Source organism: Lagopus muta, chromosome 15 (assembly GCF_023343835.1).
Source record: "Lagopus muta isolate bLagMut1 chromosome 15, bLagMut1 primary, whole genome shotgun sequence".
Taxonomy (NCBI): domain Eukaryota; kingdom Metazoa; phylum Chordata; class Aves; order Galliformes; family Phasianidae; genus Lagopus; species Lagopus muta.
The window spans coordinates 994,309-1,017,553 of NC_064447.1; the positions used below are offsets into that span (position 1 = coordinate 994,309).

The following is a 23,245-nucleotide window of genomic DNA, read 5'->3' on the forward strand; positions in this document are numbered from 1 at the left end:
TTTTTTCTAAACATATTTCTTTTTTTGTTTCTTCATTTGAAATAATCTTTTTATACGTCTCAGTGGCTTAATAGATTGTACTCAGTACAAATAGATTTATACGATGCTTTATTTGATTTATTACTTCTCTGACCAGTATTTATGGAACACCACTTTTTTTTTTCTTTCACAGCCTACGGGCAATATTATTGGTCCATATAATGTATCTGTAATGAAATGATTGCAATTGGAATTTTTGTGCTTTAAATTTAGTGTAAGGCTCCAAAAAATAGTGTTTTTATACACTGAATTTCATTTCGTACTACTGCCATTCTTTTAAACAGAGGCTGGTTCTTACCAGTTTGGTGCTATGAAAACAGAGGGAAAAAAAATCACTTTCTTGGGCATAAGTAGGTCTACTGAGTGACTGACTCAGAGAAATCTTCTCTTGAAGAAACTGGGGAAGGAGTTATATAAAGGCTAATGCATTTAACTACTCCAGTTTTGCTGGCCATCACACATACACAGAGACACACACACACAAGTGAACACCTTCTTCCATCTCCATCCATTTTATAGATAAGTCTTTTACATGCCACCTGAGAACACAAACATCGCTTTCCAGAAGACCCCACCTGCAGCAGCACCATAAAGTCTAAGCTTTGTAACAGAACACACAAAACTCCTCTCTGTCAAACCTTAGAGAACTTACCTATAAATCATCATCAACACATTACAAAGAGCTTCAGGTATAATCCATGCCCACAAGGAAAGATCCTTTGTCTGGTTTCTTTCTCTCACAAATATGCACTCATTTTATAAGTTCCTGGATGGCAAACATTATATGGAGAGGTTATGGTCCTACCTTCTCCCAGGTACACTGCCCTCAGTTTGATTATTTCCCCCAACCTGCTGCATTTTGGATCGTTCGATGTGTTCCACATAGGTCTGAATCATCTGTGAAGAAGAAAACATACATGAGCCAAACTGAAAAGACTCTATGGGTTATGTGTCCCTTCCAACTTGAGATATTCTGTGATTCCTGCTTTTTGAATATTGTTTTCCAGATTCATTTCCAATTTTCCTTTTTCTTAAAAATATATATACATATAAAAAAACACTCATCTTTGCTGCTTTTTTTTTTTTTTTTAACTGATGACGTAAGTGAATGGACAAGTCTGACAGAAAATCTGTCACAAAGCCGTGTCAGAAATGGCTTAAGCTTAACCTTAAGCCATGAAAAAGCATATCCAACATTTATATAGGTCTCCATGAGGCTGGTTAGTTGTGGAAGGTGAGGGAGGAGAGCTCTGTTCACAGAATTACTGACCAGTGAGGTTAGAAGGGACCTGTGGAGGTCATCTTGTCCAATGCTCCTATTTACGCAGGGCCACCCAAGGCAGGTCACAAAGGACCATGCCCAGATGGTTTGTGAACATCCCCAGTTAAGGAGATTCCACAATCTCCTTACACAACCTGTGCCAGCACCCAGCCACCTGAACACAGAGAAGTGCTATTTGACATTGAGACAGAACCTTCTGTGCCCTCTGACTGGCAATGGGCACCATTGAAAAGAGCATGGCTTCATCCTCCTTGCACCCTCCCTTCAGATAATTTTGATGTTCTCAAAGTTCAGAAGCTCTAGTCACTGCCAGGATGACAAAACTGAATCCTCAGACATGATTTTATGAGTAAACTAAGGGTTTGTTTATTTGGAAGGTATCAGATAAAAGCTTACCTCTGTGTGACGCTGATGTAAAGCATTGTACTCTTTCTTCATTTCTGATTCACGCTCTTCCAGCCGTGAAACTGCCAAAAAAAAGATTCCAACCATTAGCTAACATACAGATTAAGACCCTCAAAGAATCTAGAGAAATCTCAAAACTTGTACCACAAAATAGGTATGCTGTGCTGAAAATGAATTCCTACCTACTGAACAAAAAGGAACACAATCATGCACTATAATGTGGTTTTCATTACAAAGTCACTTCATGGTGGTGCAAGACAAGTGTAAAAACAGAACTCCTGAGCCTGGTGCCTCTTAAGTGTGGTGGTTTGACAACAATTTAAATTATCCTTTGGGGCTGGTGACTCTGGCTGTTTTAGTAGAAGGAGTGTTAGAACGTGATGGGAACCTTAACCAACAAAATGCATTCATTTATATGATGAAAAACATAGGAGGTTCTTTTCAGGTACAAGGAGAAACTAAAAATCAGATATCAAAACCTTCAGCAATGGTACAGACCTTACAGCTGGGAAGATTAGGCATGCTCCATGCAAGAGAAACAACGAAACCTGTACTAAACTGTGTGGACACATTCACCCTGTAGATGGCTCAGAATTTTGTACCAAAGAAAGGGACAGCCAAAGATTTAAGGCTTTGCATAAATTACATTAAAACAAATGACAAAAAAAAGAGCACATGAAAAATATCTGCAAGTATATACTCACGGAAAGCAAACTATATAATCATAACTGGTGCACAACTTTGCTTACTCTGATCTGCATAGTTTTTGGTCTTCAGCTCCAACTGTCGAGTCTGAAATTCAAGGTGTTCCACTTGGATTTGTAGCTCCTTCTTCTCCTGTTCCAGTGCATCTTCAAACTCTATAAACTTCTGGACAGGAAAAAGCCAGAGAAGGAAGCAAGGATGAGGAACAAACATAAAGTGTTCGTGCTATATGACTTTTCCTCTCCTCTCCTCCCATGTTGTGTGGATACATACGCACACAAGAAGCAAGAGATGAGAATCTCCATGTGCCTTAAGTAGTATAACGGCCTTTAATCAAGCTAGAAATAGTATCTTATAAAACAAAGTAAAAGGTGTATTCTGTGTATCATTAAGATATAAGTTATTGTCCAAAGCAAATTATGTAAACCAATATGATTCTATCATCTTCAGCAACATCTTTATTGGTCATGCTCAGCTGAATTTGGACTCCTGTTAGTTTTATGTCAGAAAAGACAAATGTTGTGCCTACAGTCATGCATTTAGAAGTGCCTATGTCAGAAATCTCCTTCGGACATCAGAAAACCTCCACTATAAATGATGTTGCACCTAAGTTTTGCAGGAAACAGACAAGCCTTGCGGAAAACCTATCCACAACCATCAGACCTAACAGTCACCTTTGCATTCCACTTCCCAGATCTTCAACCAGAGGTTAGGGAAAAGGCATACATCAAATAAGGGATAGAGAGTTACACGACAAAAAACAGAGTAACTTTGAAAGAGATGATTCTGTAAGGACTGCACTTCTAAACTCCTGAGTTGCTGAAAAAAACTTGAGTCTTACTCTCTCAGTTCTGTAAGCTGAGTTACGCCTCAATCAGTGCAGAAAGGAAGCAGTGGCTGATGAGACCTCGCAGGAAGGAAATCCCAGCCAGCCTTCTCTGGACATCAGTAAATTCACCTCAACAATGAAACACTTCTTATTCCTACAAACCTGCATCTACAGAAAAGCATACACGCATTTTGGCTATGCCTCATTCTCCTGCACTCTGTGCTTTTAATCCTTACAGAGACTTCAACTTTCTTTTCCATTCTGCCCTGATGTATCACGATACCCCTTTTTTCATTAAATTTTGAGTCTGTAAAAAATTTTAGATTTTTTTTTCTCTGAAATGTCAATTCAACTTAAAAACCACGCAGTCACTAACCGACAACCAGCAAACCATTTTATGGACTCTGAGAAAGGCAGACTTATTCTTGAAATTCCTATTCCCCAATAATGTATCCACGTCTGGGCCCCCAGTACAAGAAAGACAGAGAGCTGCTGGACAGGGTCCAGAGGAGAGCCACAAAGATATTGCAGGACTGGTGCACCTATGATGACAGGCTGAGGGACCTGGGCTTGTTCAGCATGGAGCAAAGAAGGCTGCGGGGTAACCTCATTGCAGCCTGCAGTACCTAAAGGGAGCCTACAGACAGGAGGGGAGGCAACTCTTTGAAAGGGTGGATAACAGCAGGACAAGGGGAAATGGTTTGAAGTTGAGGGAGTGAAGATTTAGGTTGGATGTCAGGGGAAGTTCTTTACAGAGAGAGTGGTGAGGTGCTGGAACAGCTGCCCAGAGAGGCTGTGATGCCCCGTCCATCCCTGGAGGTGTTCAAGGCCAGGTTGGATGGGGCCCTGGGCAGCCTGGGCTGCTGTGAAATGTGGACGTTGGTGGCCCTGCATGCAGAGGGCGTTGGGGGGAGCGTGGAATTCAGATTTATCAGCTTTATGATCCTGGAGGTTCCTTCCAACCAGGGCCATTCTGTGATATGGTTTCCAGAATAACTGTATCATTCAACTCTGACTAAAAAAAGGAAGAAAAAAAAAGTTCTAACCAAGATAGCCACACTGAACAACAGACTTAAAGAGGCCATTTAATTTGGTTTGGACTGGTTGAAGCCATACTAAGAAAAGAAGTGTTTTCCTCTGCCTCCTCTCAGGGATTTGCTGGAAGTGCTCCACACTAATGCTCTGTTGACAAACTTCTAATTACAGCCAACTGCTAAATCCCTGTCGCATCTCACTTGCCTGGCTTTCACTCCCACACAGCTTTCTTGGTTCGAGGGGCCCAGCTTTCCTCAGTTCCTCACCCAGGAATGTGCCACCCAGCCAGGCAGGAATTATGCTTATAGTAGCCAGAAACATTAACTGGCATTAAGGAAAACATTCGAAGCAAAAGAAGGCATGAGACCAATTTTATTCCCACTATGTAGGTCAACTTTAATAGGATTCCTGGATTTGCTACCGCTGCTTGGGTTTAGTTTAGAGAAAATGACTGAAAGATTAAATGTCCCACAGTAAGACTCTTCTTACTCAGTTCCTGTCTGTCTTGCAATCTCAAAGTAATCAAAGAAACAGAAAACTAGAAATCAGCTAACCACTTGGAGAAGAAACAGAGACAGCAATATTAAAAATTAATGCCACTCTAAGTGCTCTCAGGGAAGAAGAACATCTCAGGTAAGCATACTGCAGCATATCCTGCTCTGTCTCCTACAGAGATCGAACACCAGCTCTTGGGCACAAGGACCAAAGGCTCCTTACTCTGTCTGGCTCCAAAACACTTTTTAGCTGTTCCTGCATCAGAATCTCTCAGCCAGCATCTCCCCATGCATCAGAAAGTCAAGACAAGAATAAAGTGGGAGCTGTGGAGCGGCCACCCAGAAAGCACAGGGACACAGAGGAATTGTTCTTCAAGGAACAAAGAGAGCCCTGTAGATCAGCCACCCCGGTCCTTACGGGTGATTTCAACTCACCAGATGTTAACTGACAATACCACACAGCTGATACAAACAGTCCAGGAGATTCCTAAATTTGGGAGGAGTGGTCTCTCAGGGAGATGGTGAAAAACTAGAGGGATGAACAATCACCAACACCATGAAGTCTAACAAGAGCCAAGCACCAGAATCTGCACTGGGACAGGGCAGCCCTGGCTCTGTGCACAGACTGGGAGACAAGCAGCCCCACAGAAGAGGAGCTGGGGGTTTGATGACAGCAAGTTGATGATCCCTGTGGGTCTCCTCCAACTCAGGAATAGTGAATTTTGGTTATTTTTTATCACCTGGCACTGAGGCAGTCGTACTTAGCTTTAAAACATACTGTTGAGTGAATGCAGCTCAGGGAATTCACATTCATTTCACGTTTTCCATTTCTTTCATTACACAGAATGGCCAGGGATGTAAGGGACCTCAAGAATCATGAATCTCCAACCCTCCTGCCACATGCAGGGCCACCAATCTCCCCATTTAATGCTGGACTACATGAACATGTAGCGTACAACCCTGCTTGTACTGGAGCTGTGGGAAAGTTCTCACTAACTCAAAAAAGATAAAGATTTCACCCTTTCTAAGCCCTCTGAAAATGAACAGGCAGAGGAGACACGGATTCAAAAGTCATCTTTTTTCCATGTGTACATTCACAAATAAAGCAGGCATCACAGGAAAACGATCCCTCTGTTTTACTCTGGTTTATTTTACTCTTTTTCCTTTAACACTGTGCACTGTCAATCCTATCTAGATGCTGCAATCGGATGCAGAAAGATGAAGCTGAACACCTCTCTTGATGCTGAACTAAAAATCAGTAAGGCTTTGTAAGGCTTCACCAAGGGCAGATCGTGCCTGGCCAATCTGGTGGACTTCCACAATGGACTGATGGCATCACCAGATGGAAGAGCAAATGATCTACCTGGACTTCTGCAAGGCCTCTGGCATGGTATCACATCACATCCTTACCTCTAAGGTGGAGGAATACAGATCTGAAAGGTAGACTATTCAACAGATAAAGGATTGCCTGGATGGTCACAGCCAGAGGGTTGTGGCCAATGACTCTATGTCCAGGTGGAAGACATTACAAGTGGCATCCCTCAGGAGTCTCTCTTGAACTCAGTGCTGTTCCAATCTTTATCAATGACAGACAAGGGTTTCAAGTGCACCCTCAGCAAGTTTGCTGATACCATTATATTGGATAAAGGCTGTTGATAAAACAGAGGGACCTGGACAGGCCTGAGAAGTGGGGCCAGATGAACATAATGAGGTTCAACAAAGCCAAATGTGCGGTGTTGCATTTGGGTTGGGGCAACCCCTGGTAAGACCAGGAGAACTCACAGAGAGCAGTGAGTGCTGCATTTGCTGACTGCCTTCTTTCACTTCACCACTGCCAAGAGAAAAAACCACAGTGCTGGTTAGGAAATATGGGCTTAACTTCATGCTCTGAGATGCCCTGCAGATCAAGAGGTATCTCATGTGCGGAGGCAGATGCTCTGGTTCATTTTCTTCAGTTACCTCACTGCAAGAAGCTCAGTTCAGACCAACACCTCAATTATTTCACAGCTCCTGTCTTTATTTTTATGGAGATGTAGCAAAGATTTTTAGAAAACAAATTAAATGTAACAGATAATTCCAATGTTTAAGGGAAAATATTGCTTTTTTTAATCCCATTACAATAAAATAGATGGGTGAACTGGAAGAACAGCCCACTCTCAGCTGTTCTGTGTAGCAAAGCTGACCACAGCATTACTATTTTTTCCAGAACCCTTACACTAGCTTTCAAAGGATAATTTTTCAACAGTTACAAGAACCAGATACTTTTAAACAGTTATTAAGAAAGCTGAAACATTAATCTTGCTAGAGTCTCTCCCTGTATTTCAAGCAGGATAACTGGTCTCTAACAACTCAGGATACAACAACCAACATAACTCACACGCTCATCATTAAACAACAAACATCCAGCATAAAATCATCTTAAGTGAAAGAATGAGTATTCCTCTGAAAAGCAGTGTTACACTGGAGATTGCTTAGCTTCCTGCATTTCTGGCTTTCAGAGGAAGAAAATGACTAAAAATAGTAGCACGCAGTCAGAAATCATCATATCATATTAACAATAAACCAAGCAGAGTGAGCTAGATATGCATATATGCGGAAATCTTATTACAAGGCCTTAATCTGGGCTGGCTGGCAGCATGCAGCAGACGCCAACAGGAACAGCAGCAGCTCAGCCAGCGTCACCCTCATGCTGGGCAGAGAGCAGTGCTGCAGTGCCCTGCAGAACAGCTGGAGACGGACACAGAGCTGGACACAGCTGGAGACTGACACAGCTGCCTGTGAGGGGGGGCTGTCTGCAGGGCAGTGAGGACTCACACCGCGCTCCACACCTGCAGGAAGCCTATGGGCTAGGGAGGCAATGTAGCCTTCAACTCACAATTTGGGGCAGTGATTAACTGGCAATTTGGGAAGTCATGTTGACAGTATTCTGTCTTAGGAAGCCTGTATAACCAAGATGTTATAATCACAATATAATTGTGTATAATCAATAGATATCTAAGATGTTATAATCGCAATATAATCAAAAGAGTAAGGCAAAGCAAACAAGGATCACAAAAGAGAATAAGTGGAAGAGCTTACCCTTGGGTTGAGCTCACTAGAAGATACCAAAAGAGGGGATCTCCAGAAGAGATCCTTCCCCTCTGGTAGCCAGCTCTTAAATAGGTCCAGGAGGGCTGGAGCCTGGCTCCACCCCTTCCAGCAGCACAGGTGAATTGCCTTCACCTGTGCTCCTCTGGCTGACTCATGGCTCACCTCAGGTGATTAATCAGAGGTTCAGGCCATGACTTAGCAGTTCCCATACAGAAGCCAGACACAGAAACAGGCCAATTCTCAGCTATCTGACTTCTCACCTGTTCCACACTAAGTTTCTAGTGCCGTTATACTCACGGGGGGGGGAGGACTAGTAAGGTGCTACCCAAGGTGAAGTCATTGCTCTGCTCTCCTAACAGAACCCAGTTCACTCAATGCGAGGCTCAAAAAGGGAGGATTACTTTCTTGTGAGGCAGCTGCCTACAGCATGGCATTTGACATTCAAACAGCAAGGCACAGCTTCCTACTGCAGCAACTCTACAGGCAATTTCAAGTCAAACAGCAAAGTCAAAGCTTCAATAAAGTAAAGCTACACCTTTCCACTTTAACATTTAGAAAGAGGATGGTTCAAAGTAAGCCACTTCTCATAGATGTGGCCATAAACAACAGGCTTGGTCAGGAAAAAACTTCCAGTTTCCATCATCAAGATAAAAAGAATCCTACTTCTCACTTTCTGAATTCAACTCCATTGGTTCAGTTACTTCTCTTACAGAGCTCTGTAAAAAAAAAAAAAATCAACAAATAGTTAACAACTCCACACTACAAATAGATGTTCAGATCTCTATTTTACATAGAATGTGTATAAAATTAAGTTACTTATATAGCAAAACAAAAGGGTGTGATTAAGAAACTGAATCTTGTATATATCATTTCTGGAGTGTTAATTCGACTCCGCTGTGTAAAAACATTCCTAGTTTCTATCAGAACATGGACAGTTTTTATATACTTACTTTCACACAAACAGAAACACCCAACCATCAGCCCCCAAACTATTACACTCCTGTAAGGTTACCAATGGAAACCGCAGACAGACAACTTCTGGTAGCAAATAATCTGTTGGAGAAAAAAGTTCAGCTGCAACTCTGAAATGAAGCAATCAGCAATTCCGAACTCGCCTACCCTACGCTTCTTGAAATTCTCAGGTAATCACTTCATCATCACAAATTTCACGGTTGCTAAGAAATCTATCCTGTACTTACACACCAGGACTTGGCAAAGAACAAAGGCATTCTCAAACCTCTCCTTATGCTCTGCTTGGGTTCCCCATGTTTTGCTGTATCCCACAGGTAAGAAGCTCCAGTTGGAACAGCCACAGTACAGAACTCTCACAAATTTTCATTGCTGAGCTTTGCCTGAACTTCAAAGCAGTTCCACAATACACCTTATGGCACACACCAGCCTTGGGACCAGCAACTGTTTTGTACTCATGATTCCACGACTGTATGAATGTTTCTGTATTGAATATTCATGACACAGAACACCAATTCACGTGAAGATCCTTACACAAATTTAAAACACTAAAACATTGAACACAGACTCGGCTGAGGTCTCTGACTTCGAGTGAAGCTGACAGTGAAAAAGGCCATTAGTAAAACAGCTAAATCACCATAAGAGCATTGAGAACAACCCCTCCCCATTTTTTTCTGATACACTGTAAAGCCATTTTAATCATATTTTAAGCTAACTGCAGAATTTACTTGCCCAGCAGGACACAGTACTATGCTCTGAGCTGCACCGATGCTCAGATCTTTGCTATCCTCAAAGAGGAACACTCTTCTGAAGAAACATTTCCATCTGCACAAAAGCACACAATCATAGTTAAATAAGCTTTTCTTCACAACTGCTGCACTTAAAGGCTTTTGCTTCTGTTGCTAATTTCAAGGATTCACAGATACATCTTTTACACGTTAGCTACTTTATAGTTGTATATTGATATTTGAATGCTTCTGTAAAATGAAATTCTGTTATTTTGGCATATATCAACAGAACTATCCCCCAAACTCCTATTCCAAGGGATCTGAGCCTTCTTTTCAAGAATGAGATAGTTCTGCTTTTCAGATGCTCTCCACAAAGCAGGCCTGGTGCTACAACAGAGCCAGGCAGACAGAGGGGCTCTTCCCAACCCCCAGCCCTGACACAGCTCTGCTCTCAGTGCTGTAGAGGAACACAGAGGCAGCACAGACAGCCTTGTAAGTGGGGCTGACAAGACAGGAGGTGCTAGTCAAGTGCAGCAGATGACACAAGACTGGGAGATGCCACTCATGAAGAGAATCAAAACATCACACAGGAGGAACTAAGTGATGCTGATGGCCAGAGAGGTACTGGGACTAAGCAAGGGCATGCACATAATGGCAAACATTTTGACTGCAGTGAGAAGTCTTGAGAGAAAAGAGCTGAGCACAGAGCAATTATGTGCCCCAGGCCACTGCAACACAGTGACGAGGGAGACAGATGTGCTGCCACCTCCAGCCAGCAGGATGTTACACAGGTGAACAGGCAGTGATCACCCGTGATAAATCCTACCATTGTGATTTTGAACAATGCAACACTCCAGTACATCCATTCATGCTACCACACTGCTAAAGCCTTCCAGGAAAGCCACCTGCTACTGCAGCAGGCGGCTGCAATGCTCAGGGAGGATCAAGCCAAGCATGGTAAAGTGTCACCAAATCACACAGGGATGAGGGAAGCTGAGGCTGACTGTGTCAGCAGGCAGCTGCACAAATACCTCCCTGTGGCACTCCAAACTGCCCCTTCTCCAGCGGGCAGCAAGCAGAGCTTGGCTTGCACTGCCAAGCCAATGGAGACCAAAGGCTGGATTGGTTTCTATTAATACATCAAAGGCATAAATATTTGATGGGGGCAGAAGTTACTTAGAGCAAAAGACAATGCTGGCACAAGAACAAACCAGTAAAAAGAGGTGGCAAGTTAAAAAAAAAAAAAAAAAACAAACAAGTGGAATTCAGAAGGCAGTTGCTTTTAGAAGAGTAGAAGCAAGAGATTTAACTAAAGGTTTTAAGACAAAGCTTGATAAATTTATGAAACAGCTTATGTAATGCAATTGCCTGCAATACTGAGACTGGACATGTTGAGTCAGCAAGTCCCTTCCAGTGCTATGCTCCTGTACAAGTGGGTGTCTTCCTAACACCAGAGACAAAACAGTTACAGAGGAAAAATTACTATGCAAGGTCTTATACATAAGCTGCAGATGTTACTAAATTAGTGGGAGCTGTTGATTCCCTTGAGGGTAGAGAGGCCTTGCAGCGAGATCTTGACAAATTAGAGGGATGTGCATCAGCAGCCACATGAGGTTTAGCAAGAGAAGTGCTATATTCTGCATTGGGACAGGGCAGCGCCAGCTCTGTGCAGAGTGGGAGCTGAATGCTGGGGAATGCCCCAGAAAGGAGACCTGGGGGCTCTGGTACAAGTTGATCGTGAGCATGGCGCCAGGCACACACCAACACTGAGCATCACTGCATCACCACAAAACACAAAACTCCTTCATATTTGCCAAGAAAAAAGCTACTTAAATGTATCTGTTCCTTGATAATATCTTAGTTCTGAACCTTCTTGCTTTAAGTTAGCTCTGAAACAGCCTATATGGTTTCCCTAAGTAACATCAGAGGAGATGATATGCACCAAATAAGATGCTGAGAGAAACAGAATCCTTAGTTTTATCACCAGAGGCAGCTCTACAACAAATACCACAAACTCTGCATATTCATTCCTCAAACCATTACAATTCCTCCTGAAAACAGAGCCCTATTTCCCAAATTGCAGCGCCAAACTAAAGAGGGAAGGGCCAGGGCCAGGTGCAGGAGCAGTGCCCTGTCAGCACCAGCACCTCGCTGCCTCCATGTCTTGCACACGGCCACATCTGCACACACATCTGCACGTCTGCATGTACGCGTGCTTCCCATCATTCTCACAGGTTTGCTGTGACATGCTGAGCTTGGATGCTCCTTATGTCCTGCTTTTGCAAGACATAATCTAATTTACATCAAGAAACAACCAAGTAGACAAAAATGATTCAGTTTTAGTTCCACCAAATCATTATTTTTTTTTTTTTTCCCCTAAGCTCTAACTGATGGGTGAAGAAGAACCATGAAATATCTCAAAATGACACCTCTCCCTGCAGTGGGAAAGGGAAGGTACCTTTCCACAACAGAGTTCCAAATGTGTCATGCAATACTGTACGTTTCTTTTGAGCGTGCTCTTCAGAAATGCATTGCATGTGAATCTTTTCAGCCCACTTAACTACCAAATTCCAAAAATCATTAAGTGTTAGCTCTCTGAAAGAGGAAGCAAAAAGGAAACGTGCCCCTGAGTGGCATACAGTGGGAAAAAAATCCAATCACTTACAGATTAGTTTATTGTAAATCCTAATTGAAGACAGAAGTCTGATGTATCATTACCTCCAGGAAGGAACTTGGCTCACGTCTGACAAGCAATGCAGGCAGAGGGGGGGCAGCAGTGCAGCTCTGACACTGAGCTCCTGTCATCCTGCAGATGTGCACTTTGCTCCAGCACCAAGCATCCAGCATTTGTCTCACAGAGCAGCACGCTGAGGTGGGGACGGCCAAACCCCAATTAGAACAGGAGCAAAAAAGAAGCATAATGCTGACTTCGCCAGGCCCAGATGAAGATGACATCTTGCTTTGAGCAGAGCCCTCAGAATCAGGGGAAGTGGGTGAGGAGGGAGACAGCCACCAGCCTTCCACAGGCTGCACCCACAGCAATGGCCTCAGTGCTGAGGTATGAGCTGCAAAGGGGATGCAAGGCAACTCCTCTCCATCCTCACCCTCCCTTCAGGACAGGGGCAGGAGGACCACACGTGCCTCTGTGGGGTACAAACCCACATCCCTCAGAAAGCTGCCACCTGTGCGACTGCAGCTCTGTGAAGACAGATAGCGGGATTTTTCTTGAAATTAAAGACGTTGTGGTTATTTTATTTGCAATAGCAGCAATTGAATATTCCCAGATTGTAGCAATTGGACAGATCAAGACAATAGGAAGAGCATTACAACAATGGTGCGATGACAGAAAAACCAGCACAATAGAAAGGAGTCATAAAGGAAGAAGATTGTTTACCCACACCAAAAGACTCCAGGTTCACAAAAGAAAGCTCCACCAAGAACGGATCTCCAGAAAAGAAATCCTTTCCTAGTGGCAATTAACCCCATAAATGAGGTCTAAGAGAGGTGCAGCCAGGCTCCACCCCTTCTGCTCACACAGCTGAATTGCATTCACCTGTGCTGCCAGGGCTGGCCAGGTCCTTTTCCCAGGTGCTCCATCAGTGGTTCAGGCCAATGACTCAACATTTCCCATACACCACATCTTCTCAGCTTTCCCCTTACAACTGCACCTCTTGAAACCCAAAAAACAAGTCCATATATCTAGCAGGGTATTTTGCATGTCCCAAAAACATCCTTGAGAAATCCTCCAGCAGAGTCACCCAAGCCAACGACTGCAAAGCAGACTGCTCAATTTCACCGTGGCATGCACAGGGATTACAGACTGACTGCTGCTGGTAAATGTGCTACGAGGAGACCTGACCATCAGCCCAGATCATCATCAGCAGTCATCCACATTACCTCAAATTGATCTTTAAATAAAAAAAAAAATCATATTGCTTGCTCAAAACAGCTTTACTTTAAAGGTATTTTTTAATAACATGCGCTGCTTATGAATATTAATAAGCGTCATAAGCTTAAGTGACATAAAGAAGATGAAGAACCTAAGCATGAAGAATCCATGTTTGGATACAGACTTTTTCCCCTAACATTACTGGGAATGAATGAACTTACCATAGGGCCCAGACAGGCATTACATTTTAAGAGCCTGATGCCTCATAATGAACTTAGATATATATATATGGTACATGAGGCCACCACAAACCAGTCTGCTAATTTTCATAAGATGGATAAAACTTGTGAAATGAAGAGACTTCAAATGTACTTCATCAAATCAGTGTAGAATTCATATAATCCATCAGAAACCTTTACAATAACTAATTGTAATTGAGCAAATACTTTTCCAACAACTGTCTGCCAGATCTGAACATCTCTAATACATTAAACAAATCTGTAATTTCTGCTCAGCAGACACATTCTGCACAGAAACATTTTAGAGGGGAAAAAATCAAGAGTGATGAGGGAAGGACATGCTGCTTCAGTGTTTCCAAGAGTGTTTTTCCTCCACCTAACCCCAAAGCGTTATGTCTTGCTTTTTACTTCTTAAATCAGCATTTGATCCACTTGATATTTACAGAGCTCATCAAATGTAATATTGAAACAACCACCCACAGACTTCAGAACAATCCTTCTATGTGCGCACCTCCAAGCACGCACTGCTCTCTCCCAAAAGACTGCAGAATAAATTATCTAATTTGTAGTTAAGTTCTGACTGTATTTACTTGAATATCTCTGTTGGGAAATTGCTACAGTTAAGCCCTCTGTACCCCTGTGTCAGACCAGCCTGGCTTGTCCCCAACAGAATGGCACATCTCCCTCCTGCACTGTCATGCATTGCAAAGCCAGAGCCAAGAGGTCTGCCACCAATCACAGAATTGCAGAATCACAGAATGCCCTGGGTTGCAAAGGAGCACAAAGCTCATCCAGTTCCAACCCCCTGCTGTGTGCAGGTCGCCAACCAGCAGCCCAGGCTGCCCAGAGCCACATCCAGCCTGGCCTTGAATGCCTGCAGGGCTGGGGCATCCACAGCCTCCTTGGGCAACCTGTTCCAGTGCCTCACCACCCTCTGGGGGAAAAGAAGGATCCCATGGGAAATGGGGTCACAGGAGGGACCAACATGTTCTGTATTTGCTAAGGGGCTGCTCTGCCATCAGCTGGCATTTGGGTCACTCCTCAGCCCAGACACACAGCCTTCCATGCAACCACTTCTTCAGAGCAAGTGGTGCACTACTAAGAAAGCAAATAAAAACTAAGAAAAAATAAATACTAAGAAAGCAAATAAAAAAGCTGACTGCTTTCACTAAAACCATCCTGTGGGAGAAGGAGAAGTGGCCCACTCCTCAGCTTCTGCAGGTGGGAGCTTCCCTCATAGCATTGAGGGAAGACATTTGGGGGAAAAAAGCAGCAGAAAACAGCAGTGAATAGTCCTTAAGCTTGAAGAGGCAGTCTTCTGGCCTCACAATAAAACATACAAAATGCCATTTACTTATTTCCCAGTGAATGCTCCTTGTTCATCTTCAGGGGAAGGAATGAAATATTTCTATCATTATTATTTGCTTTACCTTTGATCCCAGGGCTGTAGCAGAACACGGGTAATGGAAAGTCAAATCTCCAGCTTGTAACCCTATTTGGTTTCATTGCTGCATTTTCTGTAAGTAAAGACATGCTCTGAATGCTCTGAAAAAAAGATTTCTGACTTTCCCAGAGTGGACAAGTGGAGTGAAGGCCAAATCAGTGGCGATGGTCTGACTGCTGATGAAGATAAATGGCAAAGTGAACTTGCTAGCTAAGAAAGGAGAAAATTCAAACTGTTAGAACCAGTGCTTGCCTACGTAGCTATGAATTTGAAACAGGGTTCTCCAGAAACATTGCTGTTTCAACCTTTTTAATAAATGGAGTCAGTTTTTAGTACCCTTAACATTCTGTTTTAATCATCATTCGCAATACCATGAATCACATTCAAGTTCTATCCCTGACAAAAGATACAACAGAAATATGAGACATGACAATCAGTGCCCTGTGACCGAAATGCTGTCCCACCACCATGCAGGTGATCCCTCTGCTCACTTGCACTGCCTCTCAAGTCTGAACAATTAAATGGATATCTCACCATACCGTGAGTAAGGAGGCAGGCATCAGAAATACAACACCTAATAACTGCAGGCTTATTAGAAAAATATCATTGCAATATTACAGTATTCTTCAAGAAAAAAAGAGAATCCAGTTTCTTCAGGATCGACAGCTTTTGTAAATTAAGACAACAGCGAAAGCATTTTCTCATTAAATTGGAAGAATCCTCCAATAATTACAAATTCTGCTGCTCATTATTTTAGCAAAACCTGACACTACCCTCAGGCATCAGGAATGGAAGAGCAGCATCTAAAGAACACAAAGACAGGTCTCATACATGGACAGTTGTGAAGTCAGCCTGCACTCCACATTTGCCAACACAGTGGAAAGGACCCACATGATAAGCAAAGCCCTCATCTGCATCTGCTATTCCTGAATGCTTCCCCTCCTCCGACGCTATGAGGTCGCCATGAAGCTCCTGAGGCTCCCATCCATCAGCTCCCATCCATCAGCTCATTTGGAGTTTGGATTTCAGGGTGGGGCAACAGACAGTGCCCTCCCAGACTGCCACTGTTCCAGCATACAAGGCAGAGCAGGGAAAGCATTCACAGCAGAGAACAGCAGATGGCTGTGTACAGAGCTCTCTTCCATCACCTTGGTAAGGGAATCAACCTAGGAGGGAGGGACTGTGCTTAAAGCACCCTTTATGCTGGGCTGAGGGCAGTTCTCTCATAAGCCTTTATGTAGCAGACATAAAGATGCAGACACAAGCTAGTGAACTTGCCACCCAGCTGAACAGTTCTTCAATGACCTCAAGCCACACAGAAACCTGTGGCAACTACAGCCTGCATCTCGCCAAGGACCACTTTTTGCCAAAGTGCTGACCACTGATTTTCAAACAAAACACTGGAAGCATCTCCAGCTAGCAAGCAAAAGTGCTTTTACTGCACAACAACAACGCAGATAGCAAGCCATAAAGATGAACCAACGGCCACAGCAACATGACAGCACTTTTGAAGGGGAAAGGATGACACCCACATACCACTCCATCCAAGCACCTGCAGATGCCAGGTAGACCAGACAGGGCTTTGACTCCCACAGCAGCCGCTGCCAACTGCAGCACTGCACCAGTGCCTGGCTCCATGCTCCTGCAGCTGAACACAGGCAGTGCCCACAGCTGTGGCCTGGAATCAGACCCCTGCTGTGAGCAGAAGGGTCACGTACAGCCTGCCCCCACATTTACAGAGCCCTCGATTTCTATTTCTTCTACTGTTTTCCAAAGGAGGTGGCACCAGGTGCCCCGTACAGAGCATTAACTGTAAAAGCCTTTTATTAGGGAGCCAGATCTACTAAACAGCACCAGGTACTTCTTTTTGTACTGTATCAATGTGCATATTAAGTTAACATTTGTTTTAAAAAACTCTACTGAGTATCAACTGATGCTGCAAACCACCCACTGGACAAAACACCGCTTTGCTGTCAGCCCACTGGATCCGGTCAGCCACCATGTGCTGGAGGTGAAGAGGCAGCAGAGCACTGTGCATGCCACACGACAGCTGGAGCCAGCCCAACCTGGCAGAGCCCCTCGCCGGCCCTCTGTGCCCCACAAACCAGCAGCCCCAAGGCCACACGGCCTGTGGGAGCTTCCACCTGCACATACACTCGTGCTCACCTAACAGCTGGGGTCCCAACAACCCCTGTGGAAGCCAGTACTTTGAGCACACCACACTTTCCTGGCAAGCAAAGAAGAATCCAGGTTTACATAAATCAAAAATTGTTAACATTGGACAAAATAAATTCGGTTTTCCGTGGGGATTTCTGCTAGCACACCCATGGTCCCTGCTCACCTGTCAGAGCTCTGAGCACACCGAGCAGGCAGCAGGCACAGGCTGGTGCCATGCCATGAGCCCAGGGTCATGCAGGTGCCCTGCAGCCTGCTCCACAGGCAGGGCCCTCACCAGACCTTTCTCCACCAGGCCTTCTGATTGCCACCAAAAAGTGATACCATTCCTTTCCGCTCTCCTGAAGTACTAAGGCCTGAACAGCAGGCCTTGAACCAAAATTGACTTCTAGATTAATCTCACAACTCAGCATCATCAGTATCTGACCATGAGCCAAATATATATGCTAATTAGCAAAATAACTTGGACAAATACTTAGGGTAATTAGTAAAATATCTTGGACAAAACCTCTCATTAGCAAGAGATGTAGCTTAGAAAAGCGTTATGAAGATATATTAACCTTTCCTCGTTTAGAATTGTTGTGTCAAGGCCTACTAGTACACAAACTTCCTTGGCTCCTCCTTGAGCTCTAGCTGGGTTTGAGGTAGAATCCAAGAGAGAATGAAACCAAATGTTCCAAGAGAGGCTGTGGATGCCCCTTTGCTGGAGGTGTTCGAGACCAGGCTGGATGGAGCCCTGGGCAACCTGGTCCAGTACCAGATGTGGAGGTTGGTGGCCCTGCCCGTGGCAGGGGCAGTTGGAACTTGATAACCCTTGGTGTCCCTTCCATCTCAAGCCATTCTGTGATTCTATGTTTCTGCCTGTCATATAAATTTCTTTATTCAACAATATAACAGCTGGATTCTCCGTTAGCAAAACTGGAGACTTCATCTATGAGCAGATGTACTGCATAGGGCCCCCCAGCTACAGGGAAGGGCTCTCCAAGCCGTCACTGCAACTGGGGCTCCCAGCAACTGGAGATCTGGATGATGGTGAAATATTCAGGCAATTGGTGACGCATCTTTCTTTATCACTATTGCTATCCTCACGCAGTAATGGCTACATGCATTGCCTCCCTCTGTATTATTCTTGCTGTATCATCTCACTTATCACAGACAGCTTGAGTTGGAAGGGACCTCAAGGATCATAAAGCTCTGAATTCCAACCCCCCCACCGTATGTAGGGCCACCAACCTCCACATTTAATACCAGACCAGGCTGCCCAGGGCCACATCCAGCCTGTTTTCAAACACCTCCATGGACAGGGCATCCACAGCCTCTCTGAGCAGCTGCTTCAGCACCTCACCACTCCCTCTGTAAAGAATTTCCCCTGACATCCAACCTAAACCTTCCCTCCTTCAACTTAAAACCATTTCCCCTTGTTCTGCCATTATCTACCCTTGTAAAGAGTTGATTATTTCGCTGCTTTAAACTTAAGTAAACATGCTTCTTTAAGTTGGTGCCTGTGACCTTAGTGCTGGTCCCGTCCAACGGCAAAACATCTCCTTGTGAGAAGTAAACTGTGTTTTGCAGTAGAACAATGCTAACTAAGATACAGACTTTTGCTAAACTTTCTTACAAAATGGCTGCAGGGATTGTTGTTCACAACGAATCATTGGGACATAGCTTAGTGCAGGGTAGAGTAAGCCTTCCAAGTAGCTTGGTTGCCAGAATACCTAGACCAGGACAAGGTAACAGAGAGGGCGAATCTAGCATGCATTGTCCTCCTGTCCCCTTGATAAATGAAGAAGTGCAGGTGGGCCCAATATGCACTGCCCTCCAGTCACCTTTGAAAAATGGAGGGGGTCTAGAATGCATTGTTTGCTTGTTCCCCACTGAAAGATGAAAGAACAGGTGGATGATAAATTGATATGGAAAAATATTTTAGCAATCACATCAGAAAGACTGTGAGCTTGATACGGTCAACCAGTGAGCGACAGGAGAGGTGATGGAGTGAGAGTATTTAACGGAGTGAATTTCTGTGATAAGTTGCACAATTCCTCCCTTGCCATAAAGGGCTGTGCCCCATTAATGCAATAATGAATACATTTCCTCCTTCACAAAGATCTTTGCCTGACAAAAAATCATTGATTCTGAGTGTTTCTCGCATCCTGAGAGTGGTTATTGCCTTCCTAAGTTACTGGGGGCATGAGCCTGAAAGCATCCACAGGAACTTAATCTCAAGATAAACAAATACATAATCATCGACTGGTTTGGGCTGGAAGAGAACATTAGGAGCACCCAGTCCCACCCATAGAGCAGGGCCCTATCCAGCCTGCCCTTGGGCACCCCCAGTTCTCTGGACAGCTTGTGCTGCAGTTCTGCAAATGTGCCATATGATCAGCCATTATCCTACACTCACACAATACAAAGCAGATGGAAGAACACAAAAATACCAAAAATCCGATGCCGTTCCACATCCTTCAGTAGTTTGGAGGTCAAGGAAAAGAAATGTTATGTTCTAAGCCCTGCAATCACAGACTGACAGCACTGCTTCATTTCAAGGAACTTCTGATTTCAATGCTCTTGTCCAGATGCTTCTGCTGCCCTATTTTAGGGCAAGTGGAAAATATTGAGTCACTCTGCAGTCAAAATGTCTAGAAAAGCTTTGCTTTTGGCAGTTTGTTTTAAAAGATATCGTATACAACCATCTTGGGGAAACACATGGAAGAAGAAGAAAGCCGAGACAGAAATCATTCCTTCAGAGCTCAGTGGAAGGGAAACGAAGGCTGTGCAAACAGCCCAAATTTAACAGGACACAGCTATATGCACAGTCCCTACACACTTATGTAAAAGCAAGATTGGGTGGTTCTGCAGTAGCGGTAACAAGAGGATACGACACTCAATTTTTATGCCACAGAACAACATCCACTTCTGGTTTTATTTCACTTAAAATCAATGAACTAACAGTGTAATTAGAAGCCCAGCTCTTTCGACATGATATTGCAATAGAAGAACAAATTACTTTTTGATCAACTCCCAGCATCCCAGTGTTACTTTAGTTGTTGAAATGTTGCTGAATGATACATGCAGAGAAATCAAGAGTGAGGGATTAAACCTCGCTCCCAGAGGAGGATCCTCCAGTGAAGGTGGCACTGGAAGCTGCAGACCCAGGAGCTGCACAGGCAAAGCACACAGCACTGAATGCTGCACAGGGACGGAGATGGGTTTTTCCCTGCTACAGAACTGCAAGGCACACTCTGACGGGGAAAGCATTTCTCTGCTTACTATTAGCTGATGAACAGCAGAATTCTCTGTAACATGCAGAGATTTTCACTTCCATAAAAGTTAATCTACTGCACAGTAAGAGGCTTACAGGTGCAGGCAAGTGCGAAGGGAAGTAATAGCTGCATTTTACATACATGAGCTGATAACAGAGGCTATGTAGAGGGACAAAACTCATTTGTTCTCATAAGAAGCACATTATCTATTCCTTTCTGCTAACAAGGCTCTCTGCAGATACTTTTTTTGCCCATTCAGCTCAGATGCGCCTGAGGATGACAGAGTGCTTTTTACATCTCTGCCAACAGCACTCTGCTGTGGACCCCGAGTGTCCCTGCAGGGGATGTAAGTACTGTCACCACATCTGCTTCCAGGAACAGGCACACTCGAAAGAAGCACACCCTGTACCTGCTAAGCCGAGAGCAGAAAGATGCAAGTCCAAAGATGCAAGCTCATTCCATCGGGCTGTTCCACTCCACACCTCAAGTCCCATTCCACCCCATGAATAGCACATTTCCACGTATTTAATTCTCAGAAGCTACAGAATACTGGCTCTATAGAATGAAATCCTGCACACTGGGGATCATTTTTCAATCCCCACATGCCTTCATGAGAATTTGAAAAGATCAGCTGTAAGATTTATTAACACATACTTAAAACTTAAGGCCTGGTTATGGCTCTCAGTATTAGTAATGGACAATAAGCATCCTGGGCTCAAGTCCTCCTCAGCATCCAGCTAGCAAGATTCCTGCACATCATTATTCAGCAACCAGAACACCTCCATTAAAATACTGCACATTGCTTTACGCTGCCCTGGAGTTTCGAAGATATTTCATTTACTACATTTAAGCAAATCAAAACCTGACTCTTAGCAAGACTCCTGAAACCGAAATCCTCTTTCCTAACTTAAAACACAGCAAATATATATTCCTTTTTCAGTAGTTTTGTAAAGAAATGAGGATGACGTGGTGGGCGGTGGACTTCCAGCACCATCAATGCTTTTAGCTCAGTGCACAGACCGCAGCTTCTGGAGGCCAGGGCTGGCAGGCCTCGCCTACAGCCAAGATGCTCGTGCTTTCAGCAGAATCGGGCGTACAGGGAGAGAGCGGCGCACGTCACCTCCTCTCCTTTGTCCCCGCCCGAGGCGCTGACCTGAGGCCGGCCGCCCCCCCGGGCCGCGCTCCCACAGCCCGCACGGAGCCCGGCGCAGCGCCGCGAGCCCCGGGACCCGCTGACCTGGCAGGGGGCTCCGAACAGCGGCGTCTGCCTGCGTGCAGCCTACTGAAATGAGACGGGCCACCATTTCTACGGGGGAGAAGCACAGGGAAGAAATTAACAATTTAAGGGTCGCGTTTCAAACCAGAAACCAGCAGGACTTTTCAAGTCATCGCTTGCTGCTGCTATTCGAACCCGTGGCACCGCAGCCACGCGGGGTTATTCCCATTCCCTTTCAGGCGCGCCGCGCCCGCCGATGCGGGAGAACCGGAGCGCGCCGACCCCCGCGGCCGTCCCCCATCGGCCGCCCCGGGCCGGGGAGCAGCGGACGGGAGCGGGGCGGGGAGCGCGGCCTGCGATGCGCGGCACCTTCGGGGCGGCCGCCGGCTCTCGCCGCCCCGGGGACGCGCGGCCCCCCCCCCGCCTGTATCGCAGCGCAGCGCATCGCAGCGCAGCGCATCGCATCGCCCGGCTCGGCGCCGCGCACAAGATGGAGGCCGGGGCCGGCGGCCCTCGGGCCGGCTCACCTCCTCGGCCTGCTTGCGCAGCGCCTTCTCCCGCTCGTACTGCGTGAGGAGCTGCTCGTTGTCCTCCCGCAGCAGCTCCAGCTCCACCTCGTGCTCCTGGTTATCGGTCAGCACCGAGTCCAGGTTCTCCAGCACCGTCACCACCAGCGGCATCAGCTCCTTCACCACCTCCTCGTCATAGCAGTGGATGAGCCGCTCGAACTCGCGGTAGATGCTGTTGGCCAGGCCCGACACCCGCTCCGACATCACCGAACCCGAGCAATAGTCGTCGCCCGGGTACCCCCCCACGCCGCCATCGTCCAGCTGGATCTCCAGCATCCTGCCGGCCTCACAGCGCTGCGCTGCGCCCCGCAACGATCCGCTCCGCTCCGCTTCGCCTCCGAGACCCCCGCCGGGCTCCGCCCCGCCGCCGTCGCCGGGAGCCAATGAGGCTCGCGGCCCCGCCCCGTCACCGAGCCCGGCGCTGAGGGCCGCGGAGCTGCGACCGTGCGGGGCGGGGTTTGCGCTCCCCGTTCTGGCGCCTTCCGTGCGTCCCGAGCCGCGCTGAGGTTGTGGGCGGGAGTCCCAGGCTCATGGAAGCCCGAAGCGTGCCGAGCTGGAGGGGCCCACGAGGACCCTCAAAGCCGACCGCGGCCCCTCACGGCACTGCCCAAACCCGGCGGAGCATTTCCCGCACCCCCCCGCCCTCCCCAGCCGCGGATCCGCGCTGCTCCGGCGGGCTGTGCCGCTGCCCCTCCGCTCTCTGTGAGGAGCCGCAGCCGCCACGAAGCCTCCTGTCCGCCTGTCCCCAGCGCAGCTCGGGGCCGCCCCGCTCCTCCGTGCCGTGCTGTGCCCTCAGCCCCTCACCGCACGGAGCCCCACAGCCCCCGGGCGCACGAGGCGCTGCTGCCCGTATCAGAAATCCGCGCTGCCGCTGCGG

At 45.9% G+C, this 23,245-nt stretch overlaps 1 protein-coding gene across 29 annotated transcripts in view; it reads right to left on the reverse strand.

Moving 5' to 3' along the window:
• Positions 1–22,736, reverse strand: part of MAPK8IP3 (mitogen-activated protein kinase 8 interacting protein 3) — a 73,939-nt gene extending 51,203 nt beyond the window's left edge. For all 29 annotated transcript variants that reach the window (XM_048961370.1, XM_048961368.1, XM_048961373.1 and 26 more), the window contains exons 1-4: positions 22,327–22,736; positions 2,476–2,596; positions 1,718–1,788; positions 845–936 (exon numbers count right to left, since the gene is read on the reverse strand). In XM_048961370.1, coding sequence (XP_048817327.1) covers positions 845–936; positions 1,718–1,788; positions 2,476–2,596; positions 22,327–22,644 — 602 coding nt within the window. In that variant the 5' untranslated portion in view covers positions 22,645–22,736. The remainder of the gene's footprint in view (positions 1–844; positions 937–1,717; positions 1,789–2,475; positions 2,597–22,326) is intronic.
• Positions 22,737–23,245: the final 509 nt, after the last annotated feature.